Source organism: Strigops habroptila, chromosome 15 (genome assembly GCF_004027225.2).
Source record: "Strigops habroptila isolate Jane chromosome 15, bStrHab1.2.pri, whole genome shotgun sequence".
Lineage (NCBI taxonomy): Eukaryota > Metazoa > Chordata > Aves > Psittaciformes > Psittacidae > Strigops > Strigops habroptila.
In genome coordinates, this window is record NC_044291.2 from 5679338 (window position 1) to 5695963 (window position 16626).

Sequence of the window (16626 nt, forward strand, 5' to 3'; positions counted from 1 at the left end):
TACACCCCCCCCTCCCCCCCAGTTCTGCTTTAAGTGCTTCTATCAACAAGTGTAAGTGGCTGCGCTCCGTGGGGAGGGACCGGGGAGAGAGGGGCTGGGGAAACCCATTCCCAAATGGGGCTGGAGGGAGAGATGACCCGCAGGTTAGCGGGGGGACACGGCCCCCCTCCACCTTCAACCCCCCTCCCTTAACCGGTCCCCATCAACCCCGGAGCAAGGTCACCTCTCCTGGGAAAAGCCTGGCTCTCTCGCCTTAATGAGATAATTACGTCCTGCACCACAGTTAAAAACTCATAGGCTGCTTCCCTTGGGGTTCGAAAGAAACCTCCCTAATGAAAACCAGCCACCGGGAGAGGAAAAAGGAGTTTTTCCTCTTTAAAAATTATATTTATGTATGGAGAGAGATACACGCACAGAGGTGAGAGGGAGCAGGGCTGGTTGCTGGTGTCCAGCAAAGGCTGGGGAGGGCTATGAGCAGAAATCAGAGGTTAACGGTTCTGATTCCCCCCCTCCCGATTCCAGCCGTGCTCTGCTGCCCGCCGCTGCAGGCACATCTGGACGGGGCTGCGCGCACGCAGGGTTCAAGCCCACATCTCGGAGCGAGATGGGCCGCTCGCTGCAGCCCAGCTTTGAGCTCATAAACATCATCCCCGCTCCAGCGCGGCCGAGGGAGGCAAACCCCTGCCTGAGTTATTTTAACATTTGTCGAAAGCTTTTCTTGCGCTCTCTTCCCCTTCAAGTCGGAGGCGTGCGGATTCTGAAGCCAGCCAGTGCTGCCAAATCTGATCTTCCTGACTGGGAAGCAGCTTCCCAGAGCTCTCCAGCTTGGAAGGGGTGTAGCTGAAGGCAGATTTTGGCTCTCTCCGGCTCCGCGGGGGGCTCCTCGAGTGTGCAAACAAGTCAGCCCAACCTCCCTTCCCCCTGCCTGGTTTTTGGGGTCCGTTTATTGGCCCTATTGGCCCAATTTATTGGCCCTGGGGGCACTTTAGGAGTCAGCTCCTGTGTCTGGTCCTGCCGCCTTGGCAGTGTAAATCATGGGCTGGTGTCACACAATGTTCTGCTCCTGCTTCCCTTGGGCTGCTTCCCATGGATGGGTGTTTTACTTCTGCCCAGCACCCAGCTAGATGGGTCCCCAGTGGTGTGCGGTGCCAGGGCAATGCTGTGCACTGTGGTTATGCACTCAGTATATTATAGATGACATATTGTGTATTATATTGCATAGGTTGGATATATTGCCATCAGCCCTCCTGGCTGCTCCATGCTTTCTGGTGGGAGATGCCCTCATCATCCCCAGGACCACCAGACCCTTGTGCCACCCTTCCCTGGCCAGGTACAAACTTGATCCTGCTTTTTGTCACCGTGGCTGCAGGGACAGACCCTTCCAGGATAACGATGATGCCATGTCCAGAAACATCTTCTCAAGGACCAATCTGGGGGTAGAGGCATGCCCTTGGGGGGACAGTGGCCCATTGGCAATACTCACTGCCCACTCAGGGCTAGCGGGGGCCCGATGCAGCTAGGATCCCCCCATCCTTCCCCAACATTTCCCCTTCACCCCAAGGCTGGGAACATCTTGCTGTGATTATTTTGGGGAGGGGCCAAGGGGCAGCTGGTCTTGGCCTATGAAGGGGTGAGGGCAGGAGGGGGGAGAGAGCAGCCGCAGCCCCAGCCCCATTTATAACCCTCTTCCTCCTCCTTGTTCAGGGCCAGACCTTATTCTTGAACTGTCTGGCTTTTCCAGGGGAGACGGCTTTCCCTCGGTTCATGGCATTAAATAATTAAATGGAGGGAATAATCATCGGAGAAACCCCCTTGGGTTCGCACTTCCTCGGGCCCTGTGATTGCTGATATTTTTTTGGGTGAAATATGACCTTTTTTATGATCAAAGGGGATCAGAGTTCCAAAGGAAAGTTAAAAAAAGAGGGGCAAGCATTTTCTTTTTTCCCAATCCTAGCGGTCTGGTAAAGTTTCTTTAGACATGCAAAGATTTACACACCTTTCTGCAGGGTGCCTTAAATTACCCTCCGACTCTTTACACATTTCCATGAGCAGAGCAAGAACAGTAAGTCATTGAGAAATTAACTGGCCTTTCAGTAATATCCCCTGTCGGCCTTTCAGAAGGGGAATGTCTAATGACTTTTTTGAAGTAGAGGTCAGGGTTTGCTTTTTTTAAATAAAACAATCTGTATTAATGCAATTTCCTTTTTAGCTGTAGGATTTTCCCTTTTTTTTCCCTCCCCCTTCTTTTTTCAGCATCATTCTTTTTTAACTCCACCAGCCACACAAGGCATCTGAAGCAAGACCCAGTTGTTTGAAACCCACCCTCCTGGTGTTTCCTCACTCTCTTATGCAAGTTCTTCTTGGGGTTTTATTTAGGGTAAGAAACCCATATGTTTTAAGAGATTAAAACTGGATCTTGGAGCTGGGAAGGGCAAAGCAGGGGTGGTTTGGAGGTGAAGCCAAACAGGTTTGCTTTGCCTGATATCAAGTGGGTTTTGCTGAGTCCAGCTTTGGAGTTGATGGGCTGATGGACCAGAGTTGGCAGGGCTGTGCCAGGCTCCTCAGGGTAAGGATTTATCTGGCCAGAGCCTTGCAGCCCTTGGGATGAATGTGTTTCTGTTTGCCAGTCCTTCATCTTCCTCTCTTTTAAGAAAGAAAAGGGATATATTTTGGTTATCTCACTCTGTGCCCTCCTAGGGGTTTCCTGACATTTCTCTCATGTGGTGATAACATCTTGTGCTTCCATAGCGCTCACCACGGCATGGATCCGGATGCGCTCTGCCAGCCCCAGACCTCCTCCTTACCCCCAAAATGCGGCGGTGGCTGGAGTGGGATGGGGCAGCACCCTTGGCTCGCTGCTTGGGCTGGCACTGCTCCCCTCAGTACCTGTGTGCTCGTTCTTCATATTCCCAAAATGTTGCTCTTTGGTTATTACCATGTGGAGAAACTGGGCTGTCTCACCTACATCCACCATGGGTGGAAGGGGTTTTCTTACTATGGAGATGCTCCTCTGCTCTGATGTTTGGAGTAAGGAGATGGTAAGGAGATGGTTGGGGCTTGGTGGCGCCCAGCCAGGACCCAGTGGCCGGGGCGGGTGGCTGGGGGTCAGTCCCTTCCTGGCACTGGGAAGCAGAGCTGCCTGCCCTATCTGCTCCAATGGGAGCCATGCCCAGCGCTGTGCCCTGGCGGGGCTGGGGACCAGATATCCCCATCCTGCCCTGGCTCCAAGGGCATTGGGCCCCGAGCCCGGCTCTGTGGCTCCCAGCAGGAATGGTATTTCTCTATCTGCTGAGCAATTCCTCTTTCTCCCTCCATCACTGCCAGACCCCAAAAGCGCAGCATGCCCTGGGCTAGCTCCTCTCCTCCGCTCTCCTCCAGCTCTCACAGCTCCCCCCATTCCCTCCTAGCTCCTTGTCTCTGCGGTCGGTGGCATTATACAACACCCCAGCCAGGCCCTTGGTGAAGGTTTTTTCTCCCAGCTTTCTTATTCCCTTTGCTTCTGCCTCTTTCTTTTGCTCTTTCTTTCTCTCCCTCTTTCTTTCCCTGCCAGGAATCCCAGTCCCAGATGAACCAATACTCCGTGGCTCTGCTATTTCCCTTTTATTCCTCCCCCCCCCCCCCCTTCAACAGCGAGATGGGAAAAGAGTGAACTAAGAAAAAAAAAAAAAGAAAGAAAGAAAGAAAGAAAAAAATCAAAGCTGCACATATTGGATCCAGATGTGCTTACAGCCCTTTCCAGCAATTTAATTAAATTCCCCCAGACAGCCAGGAGGATTTCTTAATGATCAAATTTCCCTGGCTTTCCTCCTAAAATGCCCCTCTTTCTTCGGCTGGCTCTTGCTCTGTCTCCCTGATGGATAGCCAACTCGCATTCTTCCTAGTCCGCCCCGCCAAGGCGATGGGGAGGAAGGGGGCAGATCCTGACACTGTTATTGTAGCCGGGCACTCGAACGCCCCAAACAACCACATCAGCAACATCCCTATTTGCAAAATGGATTTTTTTCACCCAAGAAATGTGGGGATGGGGAGTCACCTCCCCAGGGGCTGCGGTTGATGTTGTAGGAATGGCAGGACCATGGCAGGGATGCTCTGGGGAAGGGCTCTGGTATGCTGATGGCCAGAGAAGGGCATCAGAACTTGGGTCTCTGGGCTTGGCACCTCCCAGGGCTGGTTTTGAGAAGGGTTTGGCCCCACACTGCACCCCCAGAGCCTTCTTTCAAGCCACGGGGGTTATTGGGGTGGGGGCAAAGCCTCCATGGGGCTTGGGGTGGGGGCATGTCTGGGCTGGCAGGGCCCTTTGGGGCAGCCTGGGGTGCAACATGGCTGGGTGCAGAGGTGGGAATGGGGTGACCCACACTCACCAGGCCTCCTTTCCCAGCTAATGGTGGGAAGTGCAGGGGGGATTTACCCCCAGAGCGGTGTCTGGTGGAGGGCTTGACCCTGGCATGGTCCCCATGGGTGCCATGCAGCCAGGGACAGTGACTGTGCCTGGTGGTGCCACCCTGACTGCAGAGGGTCTGGGGTTTTACTGGGCTGTGGAGTGCTTGGGCTTTACTGGGACCATGGAGAGTCTGTATCTGGGTTTACCCATACGGCAGTGGCAGTGAGGTGGTGCTGGGACTGGATCGAGGGTCTCTGCTCCCCAGCCCACCCAATGTGGGGTCCCCCTAGCTGGGCTGTGCTGGTTTGAAGCCAACTCAGAGGGCATAAAGCATCCTCCATGTGGAAGGAGACATCTTCACTCCCCATTACGCTTCCTGCTGCTTTTCCCCTCCGATCCCTGCCAGAGTGCTTGGATGGGGTTGTTTCCACCCTCACTCTGGATGACATGGGGATGATGCCCCCAAACCCTATCCACAGGGGCTGTTGGGGGGGATCCGCACCGGCTGCCCATCGAGGTGCCACCACACAGCACCAAGTCCCTGTGTCACCAAGAACCAGCACCCACGCTGCAAAGGGGCTGGGAACCCCCAGGGGGCTGCAGACGTGGGGGTCCCCTGCTTTGTGTGGGGAAGGGAAGGGTGGGAAACAGAGGGGGGGAACTGTGACAGCATGTCAGAAAAATGCCCAACCGGGGCGGCCTCCTGGCCCCCTGTGCCCCCGGGCCACGGCTGCCTGCTGGAATCTGGAAGAGCTCCATCAGAATAACATAAATACGTAAATAGGAAACCCAAGGCAGCTTCAGTTAGCGCCGGCTCTCTGGAGCTCCCCGCGCCTGCAGTTCCACCAGGATAATAGTAAAATAACCATGATGATGATAATACTAATAAATCCCAGGGTAACGCTTCCCGCAGGAGCTGTTCCAGCAGGCGAGGGTCTGGGTGTGCCGCAGGCAGCAGCACCCGAGTCCCCCAAGCCCCGGGGGGCAGCACCCACTCGGTGCCACCTCCCCAGACCCACATCCCAGGTGGGTGTGAGTAGCTGCGGTGGTGGGTGCTCCAGGGAGGGGTGAGTGGGGAACTGGGCTGGTGGATGGGGTTGCATGACCATATCATGCACCCATCCATAGGCAGGGGTGGCAGAGCTGGAGCCATCAATAGGGGCTGGAGGGGGGGATGCAGTTATATATATGTGTGTGTGTGCACGTCTTTACTGTGCATTAGTTCATGCACTTGTGTTTGCAGGTGTGGGACAGCAGCTGTGCACATCTGGGGTGTTCGAAGGGGCTGTGCCGGTGTCTTTTAATGTCTTGCGTCTTGGTGGTGTGTCTGTGCACGGGGGGGGGGGGGGGGTGTATTGTGCATTTGTGTGTACATGCGGGTGCATGGGGTGCCCGTGGACATTGGGTGTGCAAACGGCCCCTGAACCCATCTGTGCGCGCACGGGGCGGGTCGCGGATGAGCGTGAACCGGGGGGGCTGCACCGGGATGGTGCATGGGGGGTGCACGGGGGGGTGGGTGTACCGGGAGGGTGCACGAGGGATGCACCGGGATGGTGCGTGGGGAGTCCCCGGGGGTGTGCACATATAAATATATATGTGATGATATAAATAAATGATAACATCATCAAGATGATCCTGCGGAAGCCGTGCAGGAACGTACCGGGGGTGCATGGAGGGTGTGCAGGGGGGGCTGTACCGGGGGTGCCCCGGTGGGTGCCGCTCCCACCTCCCGCCCGCTCCCGGCCCTGTGCTGCCCCCTGCCGGCCGCGCCGCAGCCGCGCCCGCCCGAGGTCCCGCCCCTCCCGGCACAACCGACGCCTTCCGCTTCCGCCGGCGGCGGCCCGGGGCGGGTGAGCGACGGCGGTGGCGGCGGGGTGTGAGCGCCGGGTGATGCCGGTGAGGCCCGGGCGGCTCCGGGCACCCCCGGGGGCTCCGCGGGGCGATAGCAGCCGCTGGGGCCGTCCCGGCGGGGTCCCTTCCAGGGTGCTGGGGGGTTCTGGGTCTCTGCGCTTGCTCCCGTGGGGTGCAGTGAGGTTTAGGGGCTCCTCGGGTCCCGCCCGGGTGTGTGTGCTGGGGCTCGGTGGCTGCAGGGAGTGGGGGGTCCCGGCCTTGCGGGGCTGCTCCAGCCTTAATCCATCCCAAAAGGCAGGCGGGGGTTTCTCAGTGCTCCGGTCACCCTTCCCTTGGCGCTCCCGGGGCCTGGGCAGGGCTTGTGTCTGCAAACGGGGTTTGCCCCGAGCCTGGGCTGTGCCTGGTGATGGTTATTCCTGCACCCAGATAACTCCCGTTTGCAGCTCTGTGTGCAGGAGATAATTGGAGTGTGTGGGAGGAGATGCCTGCGCTGGTGTTTGCTGCTCACATAAGGAGCGAGGAAGGCTGTGTTGTTTTCTAAAGGCAAAACTGCTATAGAAATGCTCGTTTCTTTTAAAGGGAAGGAAGAGGCCTTTGGAAACCAGGGGCTGCCTGACAGAGACCTGCGTGAGGGGAGACACCACTGCCATGCTGGAGGCCCCTGCATGGTCTGTGTGTGTAGCAGAGGACGATGCCTTTCCTGCACGGCTTCCGCAGGATCATCTTCGAGTACCAGCCCCTGGTAGACGAGATCTTGGGGCTGCTGGCGATACAGGATGCAGAAAGGCAGAGTGCTCTTGAGAAGTAACTAGATGGGGTCCCCGTGGTGTTTTGGGGGGGGTGGTAGCTGGAGCTCAGTGATGCAGCCAAGGTCAGACATGGCACTGGCTGGGAACAAACCCCAGTCCCAGTGAGTCGCTCATCACACAGACCCTCCTTTTGCTGCTGTTCTTTGGAATCATGGGGGTGGAGCAGAGCCAACCTGGGGACTACACGTGCTCCCAAGAGCTGCCCTTTCTGCCTGACCCATGGCAATAAAACCTAAATGGGTTCAGCTGTGACCTTGATGCTGCTGCATAATCCCGCAGCCAGCAGCTTAGAGATGGTGGTTATGAGGCGAGAGGGGAAACCTCTCGGGGCCTATTCTTCCCTGGTGGTACTTTGACCCCCACACCCCCATGAGATGTCCACCATTCGATTGAGTAACTGGTTGTTTTTGTGTCTTAAGCCCTCCCTGTCTGGGCAGTGACAAGAGCCAGCTCTCAGCTGTGAGACGAGTCTTGGAGAGGGAGACTCACTCCCCGTTCTATCAGGAGGGTGTGAGCTATGCCCTGCTGAAGGTCACCGAGCTGGGGCTCATTCCCGCTGCAGAAATCCTCCTGGAGTTTGGAGCAGACCTCAGCTTTGAAGGTGAGAATGGTGGGAAAGCGCCTGGCGAGGGGGAACCAGCTGGTGAGAAGCTGCCCTGGGAGGTGGTGATAGTTGGGGCTGAAAGAGAGGGTGCTGCCAGCGCAGAGCCCCGCTCCTTGCTGGGATGGCATGGGTTGGCCTTGCGGCAGCCCTTGTGCAGACTCAGCCACAGGGATGGATTGAAGCTTGGGGGCTTTTGCCAGAGATGGAGCCATTGCAAAGCAGGACCCAGGGTGCTGTGACAGCCCTGTTTTCACAGGCATTGCTGTGTCCTCCTTCCACTTCTGGCTCATGGCTGAGCTGTTCTGGGAAGCCCTTTGTTCTCTCTGACTTTGTGCTTTGTCTTCAGATCCAGTCACCTACTACACGTCCCTGCACATCGCTGTGCTCCGTAACCAGCCAGATATGGTGGAGCTCTTGGTGCACCACGGGGCTGACATCAACCGGAGAGACCGGGTACGGGCTTAGCTACCTGGGCACGGCCAAGCTGAGTCCCCTTGAGACTTAGCTGCAAGGGGCTGGCGTGTGGGGTCAACCCTCCTTGCTCCCCACCTCCTGGGCCTCACTGCATGCCCCTTCCCCTTGGCAACCTCCTGTGCCAATGGTCTGTAGCACTGTGATGCTGTGGCAGAAGCTCAGGTTGCCTTTGGCTGAGCAAACCTGCTTCTGCCATGGAGCAATGGGTGGGAGCAGAGAAACCTCTGCCTATGGATACACCAGGGAAGGCTCACTTTGGTTTTTGGGGGTGGGTTCAGGTATGCTGTTATGTTGGCTGTGATGAAGCCCCAGCAGGAGGCACTCACAAATAGCCTTTAATACGTACTGGTGATTTGTTTTCCCTCTTGCTCTGTGCAGATCCATGAGAGCAGCCCCCTCGACCTGGCCAGTGAGGAGCCCGAGCGGTTGCCATGTCTCCAGCGGCTGCTTCAGCTGGGGGCCGATGTCAACACAGCTGACAAAAACGGTCTGTGTGCCCCATCCAGCCCCCCCAGCCCCAGCAGTCAGCCCTCATGAGTGGGCTGGAGTGGGACATGGGCTCTGGGCCCTTCCTTCTTTCTGCTGCCAGTGTGCTCTGGTTATAGTTGGGGTTGGAAGTTGGGTGCAGGCTGCAGAACCTCCCTGGTGCTCTGTGTTTCCTCCTTGCTGCTGCCTGTGTCAGGTGCAGAAGGGGGCTGAGACCAGCTCCATGCAGGCCATGGGAGATGGGAAGGGGTTGTGTCTCCATAGCCCTGTGGTGCCCATGTGGCATGTATGCCCTCTGGGGCCACTACCAGCCCTGCAAGTGTGGGCTGTCCCCACAGCTGTGCACCATCACAGGATCAGTGGAAGCCTGCCAGAAGAAGGGTTGTCTCTCCCATGTTTAGCCATCTGGTTGGTGGGGTGGATTGTTTTCCTTCTGCCTTTTGGGCCGTCACCCTAGTTTCATCTGACTGACTGCTCCATTGCAGGAAAGACAGCGCTGTTGCATGCCTTAGCCAGCAGCGACGGTGTCCAGATCCACAACACCGAGAGCATCCGTCTCCTGCTGGAAGGAGGTGAGAGCAACCTTCTCCCTTCTCCACACACATCCTTTCCGGGGCTAGTTCTGGCTGATTCTTTGTCTTTTATGTTCCTTTGCTTGAGCAAAGCCCAGCAGCACTAGAGTTAGTGCTGTCCTGGCCTCGTTGTCTGCAGCACCAGTTACATTCTCTGTCCCTTCCTCCAGGCGCGGATGTCAGGGCCACCACCAAAGATGGTGACACTGTCTTCACCTACGTCATCTTCCTGCTGGGAGAGATGGTGTGCAGCAACACCGAGGAGGCACAGGTGATCAGCCGCTTCTGCTTTCGTGTCACACAGCTACTGCTGGCCCACGGTGCCAACCCCAGTGAGTGCCCGGCCCCCGAGTCCCTCACCCACCTCTGCTTCAAAAGCTTCAAAAGCCACTTCCTGCTGCTGCGTTTCTTGCTGGAGTCGGGTGCTGCCTACAACTGCTCCCTCCATGGTCCCTCGTGCTGGTCGGGCTTCCACATCATCTTCGAGTGCCTCTGCTCGCACCTCAGCGTCTCTGAAGATGACAGCTTCTTTACAGACCTCATCCAGAAGGGCCAGACTCTGCTGGAGCTCATGATGGCCAGTTCACAAGCAATCCAGCTGCCCAGCAACTTTGAGGTCAACACCAGTAGCTGTAGGTACCATGGGGAGAAGATCAGGACTCTCTTCTGCTCTCTGAAACAGCTGGAGCGCTCCCCGCAGGCATTGAAACATCTCTGCAGGGTGTTCATCCGGCAGCGCCTTAAACCGTGGCCAGTGGATGTTAAAATCAAGGCTCTACCTCTTCCAGACAGGCTGAAGTGGTACCTCCTCATTGACCACACTGCTGCCGGGCAGGAGGACCTCTGAGCCTGACTTGCACCTCTCTGTGTGCCCACAGCCACCACATCTCTGCTCTGGGACAGTTTTCTCCACAGCAAGAGGTGTTGCTGTCCACATTTTTGGGCATAATGCCACTTGCACATCTGTGGAGGCCTTGGTGCTCTGGGGCATGTCATGGGGAGGTGGGCAGAGCTCTGTGGCTCCCTGGGCATTGGGGAGCTGGACCATGGGGCGGAGGGCTGGTTTGTGTGGGTTTTAAGGAAAGGGCTGGTGGGGAGGAGCAGTGGTTGGGGCAGTGTGGCTGGGCAGAGGCAGCCTGTCCCCTGGCCTTCCAGCCCTGCCAGGGCCAGGGTGGGTGAACTTATGAGATGCTTTTGGGTGCTAGGAGGTGTTCCTCATCTCCTCCCTCTGGTCGTGGTGGTGGGAGCAGTCATGGTGGAGGCAAGTCTGACATCTTGGTGTGGATGCCTTCCTCGCTCGCACAGGCTCCTGAAGCCAGGAAGCAGGGCTGGTTCCACACCCTCTTGAGTTTCTGCACCCTATCCTCCCAGCACAGAGGACCATCCACCAAGGGCATCTTGGAGGTGCTGGGCTCCAAAACACACAGACAACTGGATGTTTCTCTGCTTCGTGGTGTGTTCCCTGTGCAAGGATGAGGAATGGGTGGCTGACTGCTGAGTGCCTTGGCCTCCCTCCCCGTTCCTCAGCTCTTTCCCTCACTGACTGCTTCCAGGACCTGGGTCTCCAGTGCCTCCTTCCTAGGAACAAGAAATTGCAGCAGGACTCGGGGTTTTCTTGCCAACCTGCAGCTGAAACCTGCAGACTCTGGAAGTCCCATGTCCCAGCCTTGCCACAGCTCTCAGGCTTCCCCTTCCAGGCTTCGGCTTCCTCATGCCATGCCAAAGACTGGCTGTGGAGCTGAGCCCCCCTGTGTTTGTTGATTGTTTTTTTGTCATGGGGGGCAGATGAGATGCAGAAGGGGATGAAAAGAGGAAAAACCCCATTCTGAGCAGGTACAGTTTATAGCAGGTGGATCTGGGATCCACCAGCAGTTTGGCTGCGGCAGGGCTGTCTCCTCCCACTGCTCTCCTGTGTTTTCCCTTCTCCCACCCCGTGGAACTGGAGCTCTGCATCTTGATGAATTGATGTTTAAAGCAAATAATAATGTCATCAACTACTCCCCTGGTGTCTGGAATGGGAAATGAGCAATTAAATGAGGCCTTCTGTAACAGCAACAAGGGGCTTGTTTCTCCTGCAGGAGATGGGGTGGAAGAGGAGGCTCTGTGGGGATGGGGGATCGTGTGTAATGGACAGGTTGCAACTGGGGCCTGTGCTGGGATCACCCTCTTGTGCCAGTGCTGGCTGAGGTGTGCTGGGCACAAGCTGATGGCCAGACGTGGGGAAATGATGGCCAAGGAGGAGATGGGTGACAGTGGAAGGTGCTGGGGGAGCAGCTCTAGTGTTGCAGTGTTGGAGCTGGAAGTGCTGGGCATCACTGTGAGCCCATGGTAACAGCACAGAGCAGGGTCTCTGTTAATGCCTGGAGCATTAACCAGTGCTCTCCCAGGGCTGCAGTTGGGTTACCCATTACTGGAGGAGAATGGGGGGACCCAGGATTCCCTCCACCTCCCTTTTTGGGGAGACCTGTTCATGCATTTAGAGGAGAGGCCCCTGCCAAGCCCCAGAACCTGGTGTTGCCTCCCCAACCCACCACAGGGCAATGGCAGAGATTTCTCCCACTTGACTTTCCCAGCTTGTTGCTGTGAGCAGCAGCAAGTTCAACAGCAGCAAACGGCTGAACACCCAGGTAAGGAACAGAGCCCAGACTGTCACAGAGCTGCTCTGTGCTCCTGTTCCTCAGCAGGAGTCCTGTGCAGCCACGGTGTCAGCAATGTGCTGGTGCCCGGGAGCACACCTCTTTGCAGGGGACACCCTCTTGCTCCCCTCCAGAGCCCCTGAAGCCACATCAAGCCAAGGCGCTGTGTCCCACAAAGCCCATGTGCAGAAGTGCAACAGCAGGAAAGTGTATTTGGCAAACACCTCTTCACAAACAGCAGCAACTTGGAAGACAAAGCCCCGTCCTCGCCACCAGCCCCAGAGAGAGGGAGTCACGACACCCTCGCAGCCATTCGCTGCCCTGCGGTGAAGGCACGGTCCTCACCCCTCCTGGCCCGGGCAGGAACCACACTGTGCTGGCCCGTGCTCCGAGCTGGCCCTGGAGAGACCTTCTCCTGCTGCCCTCATCTCATGGCGAAGGTGTAGACGTGGTAGATCTCATCAGGGAAGTTCTCCTGGCGCTCCTCGGCCAGGAGGTGCAGCCCAGCTCGGCGGATGATCTTCCGGACCACGTCCAGGTCCCGACAGACGCTGCTGTCCACATCGTCCATGATGACGCCCTCCTGAGCCATGTTGTCCTTGATGACCACGATGCCGTTGGGCCGCAGGCCGGCACGGCACCGCTTCAGGAAGTCAGAGAGGTGGTTGTCGGTGAGGTGGCCTGGAGGGGCAGAGCAAGGGTTAGAGAGGGCACAGGGTGACCAGGGCAGGAGGAGGAGGAGGAGAGGGAGGAAGACCGGGAGGTTGTGGTTGGGATCCCTCCTTATCCAGGCAGCAAAATACTGAAGCCATTTGCAGGTGAAAGCTTTAGCTTGGGGGTGTCCAACTTGTGTCCCACTATCCACCTCCATCCAACCCACACCTCTGCCCTGTGAGGGCATGGAGGAGAAGACCCCTCAGTACAGTGCTCTCGGAGTGCCCCTCCATGGGGCAGGGATGGAAGGGCAGGTCCCCAACCCAGACTGAGCTGTGATGCTCATCCTTCATGCAGACCTTGAGCTGCTCTCCCCTTGGGGGAAGCTCGACAGAGGACAAGCTGTGAAGAGACCCTCACCAATGACCCACTGGATCCAGATGACATCGTAGGTGTTTGGCTCAGGGCTGAAGTCCTGGAGGCCACAGCAGAAGTAGTTGCGCACCCGCCTGCCCTCCTCTCCCAGGTAGCTCTTGGCCTTGGTGAGGAAGTCCTCTGTCACATCCACCATGTCCACTGTCTTGAAGAGGGGCAGCAGCAATCGCTTGGTGATCCGGCCGATCCCTGCCCCGCAGTCCAGAGCACGGGTTGTCCCTGTCCGGTTGGGGCCATCCTGGAACAACAACCATGAGGGGCTGAAGCCCACCAGAAGGTACCCACAGAGAAACAGGGCAACCATATGGGATGGAGCTTAGGGTAAGGGGACCCACTTGCAGGGCAAAGCTCTCCCAGCACGCATGCAATGGAGGATCCCATGGAGCCAAGCTCTGTGCTGGGAGAAGGATGGGGCTTTGGGAACATGATGGGAACATGACAGATGGTGCCACCTACCCGCAGAAACCGCTGCAGGAACTTCCTGGAGCTGTTGATGTCGATGCTGGAGATGTGGCCGTAGCCCCCCAGCATGCCATCCACCGTGGCGGGCACGTCCTTCCAGTACTTCTTCGCCTTGGAGTAAAACTCCAGCTCATTCTCCACCACCTCGCTTGTCATGGTGGCCAAGGGGCACGTGCCCGCGTGGGACTCGCTGCTCCTCCAAAACGGGAGAAACCACTGGTCAGGCCCAATAGAGCCCCAGGCACAAGCAGGGAAGCGAATGTCAGCTCTGTGAGTACCCCAATTTCTATTTATCACCCCTTCCTCAGGGCTATTGTAAACCCCCAAAACCTCCAGCTGGGCCAAGAAGGAACAAAGATCTAAATCCTGATGTTTTCTGGAGACCACCAAGCCCAAATCCCCTCCCTGGTCAGGGATGCCTCAGCCAGCCCAGGCATCCTGGAGCCTTGCTCAACAATACACACAATTATATTACTATTTATTTTTTAAGGCTGACCCACTCTTTTCACCTATTCTACCTCTTTTTTTCCTCTGTCTTAATGTTTTAGAGATTACAGATTACAACCCCATCAATCACCTCCAATTACAGCTGGAGTTGCTAAAAGTTCTCCTAAGCACCTACCTGAGGACTGTAAATCTCAGCCGTGACCATAAGTTAGATATTTGCAATATAATAAAGTCAAGGTATAATCAGCAATACAAGCTATAAATTCCCCCCCAGGCATCTCATAATTCAAACCACTGTGGATTTGATTAACTGCGCTGGGGATTAGAAACCAGATTGAACGTGGCCAAAGGGTAAATTCAAGGACTTCAAACACCTTTACAAATAAAGAAATATATAGTGTTCGTGGCTTGAATTTGCTGGCAAATATCCCATTAGACACAAAACCTTTTCTATGGCAGCTTAAGCAGTTTTGGGGGCCCTGTGTGGTCTTCAACAGCCTGGGGATGGAGCAGGGGGACCCAGCATCTCACCTGACAGATCACAGCTTGAAATCCAGTTTGGCTCAGTGGGGGCAGGAGCTGGTCTGTAGTGATCTAGGAGAAGAAAAGACCCAAATCACTCCTTTAGGCCTGGTAAGTGTGAGCAAGGCTGACCACAGCCCTAGGGTAAGAGGTAAGAGCTGCCCCAACCCTCCAGGCATCTTCCTGGGGCAGTTGTGGGGCAGGAGCTGCTCCTGCCCCATAGCTCAGAGGGGGCAGGAGGCTGAGCTGGAAGGTTTTGGCTGTCGCTGTCTGACCTCACACGTTGGGACCCGCGTTCACCCTCCCACCACCGTCACCCCTTCCTTGGCTCTGGGCTTGACTTGGTGACTCTCTGGTGACGCTTTACAGGGTGTCACAGGTCCAGAGCACCCAGTGAGACGGCTCCACCCCCCAGCACGGACCCGGGTGCTGGCATCCCTCCTTCCCACTGTGAGCGCCCTGAAACGTGGCAGCTCCCCAGCCGACGTGGGGCAGGTGAAGGCAGGTACTCACCCCACACGCATGGGGAGAAGATCGCTTAGACCCCCCCTGCTTTTGGGATGTGTGGGGGGACCACCTCAGTTACCCGATCCCTGGGGCCATCCGCAGGCCGGGTGGCACGAAAGGGGGTGGCCGGGTGCAGGGGGGTCCCACCCCGTGGGCTGAGGGGGTTACACCGGCCGTGCCCGTGGGGTGCGCGGTTCGACGCCGTTTCCCCGGTACCCCCCATCGGGACCGTGGCCCACCCGTTGGCCTCCCCCGGGGACCGCCGCATCCTGCCCCGGCAGCTCCCCCCACCTCCCGGCCTCCCCCGTTGGTGCGGGCACGGAGCAGCCCCTTGGCCGGGGGGTCCCTCCCGCTCCCTCGGGCCGGGCGGCCGCGACCTTCGGCTCTCCCCGGTTACCTCCGGCGGCGGCCGTGCTGCTGCGTCCCGCCCCGCCTACCCGCCGTGACGGGCAGCTACGGGCACCAATCAGAAGGCGGAGTTCGCCTTGACGTCATGATGAGGTCAGCTCGGGGGCGGGCTTTCCCCCGCGCTCCTACCGGCTCCCCGCGAGGGGGGGTGTCCGCGGTGGGACGGGGCGGCCCCGGCGGGAGCCGCGGGGCGGGACGGGGGGGACCGGACCCGGCGCTGCCCGCGGGCTCCAAAGCGGCTTCGTGCTGCGCCACCCCCCGCCCAGGAGCCGTGGGGATGGGGGGCAGGCGGGCTCGGTGGCACCGGGGACGCGGGCGGTGGGCTCGGGGTAACCCGGACACGGCAGCCGATGGGGGGGGTGTCGGGCTGCCCGGTCCCGCTGCCCCCGGCCCTGTCCCGTCCCGTTCCCACCCGCCGCGGCCACGCGGGGCCGCTGTTGTCCCGCCGTTGCGCTGCTGCTGTCGAGGGAACTTCGCTGCGTCTTGCGGGGAGGGACGGACGGGACCGGACCCGCACGTACCCCGGCACTGACACCCCCCCACCGGGTACCTGCCTCCCCCCCCTTCCGCCACCCGGTACCCAACGCGGGGGCACCGGTCCCACCGCTCCCAGGCGATGTCCCTGAGTCTCCCTGCCCCGTCCAGCCGGGCCAACATGGGGAGATGAGGCCCCACAGGCTCAGCACAACCGTGGTTCTCTCTGTACTGCACCTTCACAGGCCGGGACGCAGCTGAGACCATCTCCTCTGGGACCTCTCTCCCCGTGGGCATCATCCCACCCCATCGTCTCCCGCCTGTACCCCAGCAGGACACGGTTGACACCCCGACTCCCACGGACAGGGAGACCCCAAGGCCTTCAGAAGGGGACTGCTGTGGGGACAATGACAGTGACAAAACTGGGTTGGCTGCAGCTGCGTTCCTGGGGAAGGGAGGCCGATGTGGATTCTCTTGTGTCTTAATACAGGGTGAGTCCTTCCCTCACCTTCCTCCAGACCCCAACTTGCACAAAACCTTTAAGGAACAAAATCTGCTTGAAATCACCCAAAGCGGTCAGAAGGAAGTGGCAATGGGACAATGCTGCATGGACACATGGGGACTGGGGCCTGTTCCCCCCCAGCCAGCACCCACTTACACCCAAAAATGTCCTAACAGCCCCAGCAAGGCCTTGCTGTCCCCAAAACAGAGCTGCTTGCCCAAAAATCCATGGCACAACCAGGACGCAGCCGCTGTGCCAGCGCCCCTTGCCATCCTTCCATGGTGCCTATGTGGAAAGCAAAGGGAGATCCCACCTTTGGGAAGCAGCTGTGACCCTGGGACAGCTTTTGGTCCCTGTGAAAGGCCCTGAGCGTGCCTGGGGTGGCAGTGACCCGAGACAGGG

General features: G+C 58.0%; 2 protein-coding genes across 7 annotated transcripts; one reads left to right on the forward strand and one right to left on the reverse strand.

Moving 5' to 3' along the window:
* Positions 1-6193: 6193 nt before the first annotated feature.
* On the forward strand, positions 6194-11232 carry ASB6 (ankyrin repeat and SOCS box containing 6). Of its 2 annotated transcripts, none has more exons than XM_030507106.1 (7): positions 6194-6277; positions 6812-7036; positions 7461-7642; positions 7992-8098; positions 8498-8606; positions 9091-9177; positions 9348-11232. In XM_030507106.1, exons 2-7 carry the CDS (start codon positions 6924-6926, stop codon positions 10022-10024), a joined length of 1275 nt encoding a protein of 424 aa, XP_030362966.1. In that variant the 5' UTR covers positions 6194-6277; positions 6812-6923; the 3' UTR covers positions 10025-11232. The 2 variants fall into 2 exon arrangements, with proteins under 2 accessions (XP_030362966.1, XP_030362967.1); XM_030507107.1 differs by having other exon boundaries at positions 6198-6231.
* Positions 11233-11997: 765 nt separating this feature from the next.
* Positions 11998-15322, reverse strand: NTMT1 (N-terminal Xaa-Pro-Lys N-methyltransferase 1). 5 transcript variants are annotated; one of them, XM_030507108.1, is made up of 5 exons: positions 15238-15322; positions 14343-14405; positions 13359-13554; positions 12888-13140; positions 11998-12494 (listed from the first exon to the last, which is right to left on the reverse strand). In XM_030507108.1, the coding sequence occupies exons 3-5, from the start codon at positions 13518-13520 to the stop codon at positions 12238-12240; spliced, it is 672 nt and encodes a 223-aa protein (XP_030362968.1). In that variant the 5' UTR covers positions 13521-13554; positions 14343-14405; positions 15238-15322; the 3' UTR covers positions 11998-12237. The 5 variants fall into 5 exon arrangements, with proteins under 5 accessions (XP_030362968.1, XP_030362971.1, XP_030362972.1 ...); XM_030507111.1 differs by having other exon boundaries at positions 13359-13560; positions 15238-15320; XM_030507112.1 differs by having other exon boundaries at positions 13359-13580; positions 14343-14406; positions 15238-15259.
* Positions 15323-16626: the final 1304 nt, after the last annotated feature.

Excerpts from the sequence above, each read along its gene's own strand:
- NTMT1 (XM_030507108.1), bottom strand. The coding sequence starts at position 13,520 with ATGACAAGCGAGGTGGTGGAGAATGAGCTGGAGTTTTACTCCAAGGCG. Across the intron at positions 13,141-13,358 it reads TCCTGCAGCGGTTTCTGCGG|GATGGCCCCAACCGGACAGG; the intron begins GTAGGTGGCACC and ends TTGTTGTTCCAG. Across the intron at positions 12,495-12,887 it reads CTGGATCCAGTGGGTCATTG|GCCACCTCACCGACAACCAC; the intron begins GTGAGGGTCTCT and ends CTGCCCCTCCAG.
- ASB6 (XM_030507106.1), top strand. The coding sequence starts at position 6,924 with ATGCCTTTCCTGCACGGCTTCCGCAGGATCATCTTCGAGTACCAGCCC. Across the intron at positions 8,099-8,497 it reads ACATCAACCGGAGAGACCGG|ATCCATGAGAGCAGCCCCCT; the intron begins GTACGGGCTTAG and ends TGCTCTGTGCAG. Across the intron at positions 8,607-9,090 it reads CAACACAGCTGACAAAAACG|GAAAGACAGCGCTGTTGCAT; the intron begins GTCTGTGTGCCC and ends GCTCCATTGCAG.